Source organism: Hyperolius riggenbachi, chromosome 11 (genome assembly GCF_040937935.1).
Source record: "Hyperolius riggenbachi isolate aHypRig1 chromosome 11, aHypRig1.pri, whole genome shotgun sequence".
In the NCBI taxonomy this organism is placed as follows: domain Eukaryota; kingdom Metazoa; phylum Chordata; class Amphibia; order Anura; family Hyperoliidae; genus Hyperolius; species Hyperolius riggenbachi.
The window spans coordinates 53183989-53189988 of NC_090656.1; the positions used below are offsets into that span (position 1 = coordinate 53183989).

Here is a 6000-nt window from a genome sequence, read left to right on the forward strand (position 1 = left end):
GCCTTATCAACTTTCCATGGTTCTTTCTCTACCATTGTTAAAGCTTACATCTATTTTTTTTTTACATTACATTTTTTACTTGCTGTTCAGTACCTGCAACGAGAATCTATTACGGAGGGCAAGTCTGCCATTGTGACCACTGACCAAGGGTAATAGCCAGGGAATCGTTGCTGGAGTAATTCCGGTCCGGAGTTGTAGCCTAACAAAGCTATATGCAGTGAGGTGGGTTCACTGAACACTAAAGGTAGTTAGATGCAGTGAGGTGGGTTCACTCAACACAACAGCTAGGTAGATGCAGTGAGGTGGGTTCACTCAACACAATAGGTAGTTATATGCAGTGAGGTGGATTCACTGAACACAAAGGTAGTTGGATGCTGAAAGGTGGGTTCACTCAACACAAAGGTAGTTAGATGCAGTGAGGTGGGTTCACTCAACACAACAGCTAGGTATATGCAGTGAAGTGGGTTCACTGAACACTAAAGGTAGTTAGATGCAGTGAGGTGGGTTCACTGAACACTAACGGTAGTTAGATGCAGTGAGGTGGGTTCACTCAACACGATAGGTAGTTATATGCAGTGAGGTGGGTTCACTGAACACTAAAGGTAGTTAGATGCAGTGAGGTGGGTTCACTCAACACGATAGGTAGTTAGATGCAGTGAGGTGGGTTCACTGAACACTAAAGGTAGTTAGATGCAGTGAGGTTGGTTCACTGAACACTAAAGGTAGTTAGATGCAGTGAGGTGGGTTCACTCAACACAACAGCTAGGTAGATGCAGTGAGGTGGGTTCACTCAACACAAAGGTAGGTATATGCAGTGATGAGGTGGGTTAACTAAACACAACATGTAGTAGTAGGTATATGCAGTACTGGGTAGTACAATGTGCAGCCCAGGGCCGGGCCGAGGCAGAGGCGAGAGAGGCTCCAGCCTCAGGGTGCAGTGTGGGAGGGGGCGCCAAACTGACTCAGCTATCATTCCTCTATTGTGTTTGAAGCAGAGAGAAATAAGAAAAGGGGATACATGGCAGTTACTGCAAGCCAGATAACTAGAGATTAAGGTGCTGGAGGGTTGGGGGCATGGGGCGCCTCTTAGTCTAATAGCAACCAGTGTGTAACAGCTGGGGTGGGAGGGATGGAGAGGCACACTTTGGTTCCTCAGCCTTGGGTGCTGGAAGACCTTGTCCCGGCACTGCAGCTCCCTGTCACACACACAGGTAGTCACTGAATGTGCTGCTGGGCTGCTGGCAGTGGCACACAACACACACAGTATGAATTAGCAATGCTGTCTATGCAACACAAGTGTCAGTTTGACACACAGAAAAAAAAAATGATCACAAGAACAGGATTAGCTCTGAAAAGAGCTATTGAATGAGGGGTGCAATTCAGTCCCTAGGAGAAAAAGTCTGCAGCAGCTCGCCCTAGTCTTTCTATTTGCAGGCACACGAGTGAGTGTAATGGCCGCCGGAGCCTGCCTTATATAAGGGGGGTTGGGCTCCAGGGCTGAGTGTAGCCGGATTGGCTACAATGTGCCTGCTGACTGTAATGTAGAGGGTTCAAGTTGACCCTCATAGAGCATTATGGGGCGAATCGAACTTCCGGGAAAGTTCGCCTTCGCTGGCGAAGGCAAACCACCCAAAGTTCGCCTGGAACCATTCGCCGGCGAACTGTTCGGGACATCTCTAATCACACTGACCGAATGCAACGGAGCCCACGACCGCTGCCCCCAATGTAAATGTGCCCCCCCATGCGCGTGCATTGAAACCTCTCACGTGTGCAGCTGCTCCTCATTCGCTCCTTCCCTGCCACCTGGCTAGTGTGTGTGATGGCACATGCTATATACGGTCACCATGTGGTTGCTGCGTGCGAATCGGTGGTCATAAGGAAGCAGCGGATGAGACCGGGAGCAGCTGGATAGTTGTGGCAGCTGGACAGGTGAGAGATTTGAATGCACAGGCTCCGGGGGCCACATTAACATTTGGGGGGACAGCAGAAGAGGCAGCCAGATAGCAGAGGCGGAGTCAGATTCAACCAAAAATTGATGCTAAAATCAATCAGGAATCACCCTGCGGTGTACAAGCAGCTTTGAGCAGAGACATAGATCTGTCTTTGTGTTGATCTGCCCGTATATCGCTAGATGTATGGGCACCTTAATGGTTGAATTTGGTGGCCATAGATAAGTGTATGGCAACCCATATTATAGGAAAAAAAACTAAAGCTGGGTACACACGTTACGATTTTCCGCTCCATTTTACCACTCAATCGTTTTTTCCGCACGATTCTGCGCTCGATTCTCTTATCTTCTCTTGTTTTTCTTATCTTTTCCATTCACTTCTATGAGAAATCGAGCGCAGAATCGATCGGGCGTAATATCGGACATGAGGGAATTTATCAATCGGATGCATCTATCACACGGAAAATCGTAACATGTGTACCCAGCATAATGCTATTACTTGTGTTTGTATTTTACTTTCAGATTAGTTAAGTTAAACAATACAGACATGTCTGAGGCTGCTCACCCAGCAATCAGCATTCAAATCTCTCTCTAGAGACAAGATGTTATTTGCTCATTAATTAATTTTGGTTATCAGCTGTCCTTGTCTAGTCTACTTGTATAGTCACACTTTATTATCCTCAACCATCTGTCTTCTGCAGAATCTTTCATCTTTTTCTAATGTATTTTTTTGTTTTGTATTTGCCAGAGAAATGTAATTGTCAGATGTAAAATTCATGTTTCACTATATATATATATATATATATATATATATATATATATATATATATATATATATATATATATATATATATATATATATATATATATATATATATATATATATATATATATATAGTGAAACATGAATTTTACATCTGACAATTACATTTCATATATCTGTCGTATATATATATATATATATATATATATATATATATATATATATATATATATATATATATAATTTTTTTTTATTATTATTATTAAAAACATGCATACAATATCCTTAGACATAGATAAGAAACAGTAAGTAAATACAAAACTGTATAGACCACTGTACTGTATTAAAGCCCATACACACATCTGATTTTTGCAAATGACCCGTCGTTTGGACGTCCGAATGACCGTTAGTTTGGACGTCCAAACGACGGGTCGTTTGCGAAAAATCGGGCGTGTGTACAGTCTGTCGTTCAGCTGATAAGACTGGACTTGAGCGATCCGCTTGGAGGCAAACTTGTGAGGACGTCCCCCCCACAGGTAGTATAATTGCCCCCCCTCACCTGGGTCCAGCTCCCCCCCAACTAATTGCGCAGTGGACAGCGGGCACACACGTCAGGCAGCGGGCGGGGGAGCAAATACTCACCTCTTAGTTCCGCGTTCCATCGTGAATCCTACCGCTCGTCACTTCCTGGCCTGCAATGTCACTCAAGTATTTGAGTATTTGCTCCCCCGCCCGCTGCCTGACATGAGTGCCCGCTGTCCACTGCGCAATTAGCTGGAGGAGGGAAAGCAGACAGGTGACCCATGTGAGGAGGGGTCCGATTCCTCCTCCCCGCCGCTGTGCCAGCTGCCCCCCTTCCTGGCTGCTACTCCCTCCAGCTCGGCAGTTCCCCCCACCCACGGCCAGATGGGCTCCGCCCCCCCACGAATGCCTCCTGAGGAACCTGCCTCACCCCACCTAATGGGCAGACCGGGGCTGCTGTTTTATGCACAAAATACGTTGAGACATTGAGTATATCTCGGCCATTGTATCTATTGCTATTAGAGTACATACGGACACTCTGATCCCAGTGTGACACCACTTTAGTTTATATAGTGGGGGTCACTACTTGGGAATGAATTCCATTCAAAAAAACCCATACAGGGGAGCAATTATATGAGGAATTATTATTATTGTATGTAACACTTATTACTGTGATGGCTATATCAGCTTGTGTCTATTCTAGCTATATGCAAATTTGCCCATATCAATATTAGCATCTAATGAGGGCTAAAAGGGACCAGGACCTATTAGTCCATCTATATTTAGGGCATTTGAATCATGCTATTGGAGCATAGCCAGGGCTGGTCCTAGACTTTTTGCTGCCTGAGGCAAACTTGTGAGGATGGCAGCATAGTGTGCGCTGGAGATTATTACCTCGCGTTGCTGTCATTAAGCTGCACTGCTGCGTTTCACCAGAAAATACACATAATGTGGGCAGCGTTTCACCAGAAAATACACATAGGCAAGGCTCTTCTTTCTCCCTCCCCCATTCCCATTAGTTCCCCTTAATAGCCCTGGTGCTGCACCTGTAAAAAAAAAAGCATTTACTCACCTGCAGAAGACTCCTCTCCCGGCACGCAGCTCCCCCGGTGATCTGTGCTGCCAGTCCGGCTGCAAAACTGCTACACTGACAGGCAAAGCAGGGCACAAATAGTCTCCAGTGCAGGGCTTCGGACGCCATCTTCCCATAGCCCTGCTCTGCCTGCCGGAAACCAGAGACTCCCGCAGGATGAGGTGAGCTGCGGTCTGCGGCCAGTTAGGGGACAGTCCCCCGGATCTAGACCGGAGGCAGCGGCGGACGTGAACAGGTCATGTATAGTGCACTGGGGGGCACGTTGAACATTAGGGGGGACAGCGTTGGGACGACAAGACGGCAGATGCATGCAGCGTCACATGGGCAAATCGATTCAGCATGAAATTGATCGGGAATCAGCCTGTGGTATATGTTCAGGCAACAGATCTCTCTCCGATCAGATTTGAGAGAAATCTGTCTCTTGGTCGATCTGCCCATACATGTCTTATGTATCGGCACCTTTAAACTTTTGCACAGTACTGTATATAACAGAGATTCTACTGCATTGTGGACAGACACAGTTGGAAAAATAAAATCGTGGATGAATAATTATAGGTTTGATGTTCTTCATCTAATCTCTCCTGTCTTTACTCCAAAACTCTGTTTTATTTATTTATTGAAGTATTTATATAGCACCGACATATTACGCAGTGCTGTACAGAGTATATTGTCTTGTCACTAACTGTCCCTCAGAGGGGCTCACAATCTAGTCCCTACCACAGTCATAGGTCTATGTATGTATTGTGTAGTGCAAGTAGCATAGTCTAGCTACAATTTAGGGGAAGCCAATTAACTTATTGATATGTTTTCAGGATGTGGGAGGAAACTGGAGTGCCCAGAGGAAACCCACACAGACACGGGAAGAACATACAAACTCCCTCCAGATGTTGACCTTGCTGGGATTCAAACCAGGGACACAGCAGTGAAAGGCAAGAGCGCTAACCACTACGCCACCGTACTGGCCACAGGTCCCACTTGCACCGGATCACGTGCAGCCAGCAGGAGTGGACAGTGTAGTGTCCGCTCTGATGGTCTGCTGTGGTCCGGCTGGAGCCTGCGGCAAATATGTTACCACCATAGACTATATAGGGAATGTATACGCCTGCCCAGGATTATCACAGACTGCAAATGTGACCTGCTAAGGCTTGAGTCACACATGAAAAGGTGTCCAGTCCTCTCCTGTCAGTTTTTAATAGTTGGCATCAGTTTTGTATGTGTTTCTATGGCTGTGTTCGCACAGAAAATGTGTACCTTTCTGGTCTGGTTCAGTCCTGCCCCTTTTGTGCCAGTTTTGTATGTGTTTCTGTGTACAGTTCCAGTCCAGTAAAACTGATAAAAAACTGATGCCAAACTGATAGTACAGGACAGGACTGGACCGGACTAGAAATGTGCAGAGGCTGGTTTCAAACTGGAAACCAGCGTCAGCATCAGCAATGCGGTCCGCCATGCCCGATGCACTGCATCACACCGTCAGAAACGGGCCTTCAGGGAACACCGGGCAATTGCACAGTGTTCCCTGTCTGGCCACTTGCCAAGCAGGAAGTGGCGCAAGCGTAACACGCGCTTGCCATCACTTCCTGCTTTGGGTATGTGGAAGTGCATGGAAGCATATTGTTAAAATATGCTTCCGTGCAGGTGTCGCGATGGGGGATGGGGCGAAAATGTAACTTCCGT

At 46.4% G+C, this 6000-nt stretch overlaps 1 protein-coding gene across 1 annotated transcript in view; it reads right to left on the reverse strand.

Annotated features, from left to right (window-relative positions):
• LOC137537800 (uncharacterized) overlaps positions 1–5773 on the reverse strand; it is a 36529-nt gene extending 30756 nt beyond the window's left edge. The window contains exons 1-2 of the mRNA XM_068259761.1: positions 5688–5773; positions 5578–5629 (exon numbers count right to left, since the gene is read on the reverse strand). Of these exons, the coding sequence (XP_068115862.1) occupies positions 5578–5629; positions 5688–5773 (138 nt within the window). The remainder of the gene's footprint in view (positions 1–5577; positions 5630–5687) is intronic.
• Between the last annotated feature and the right edge of the window lie 227 nt (positions 5774–6000).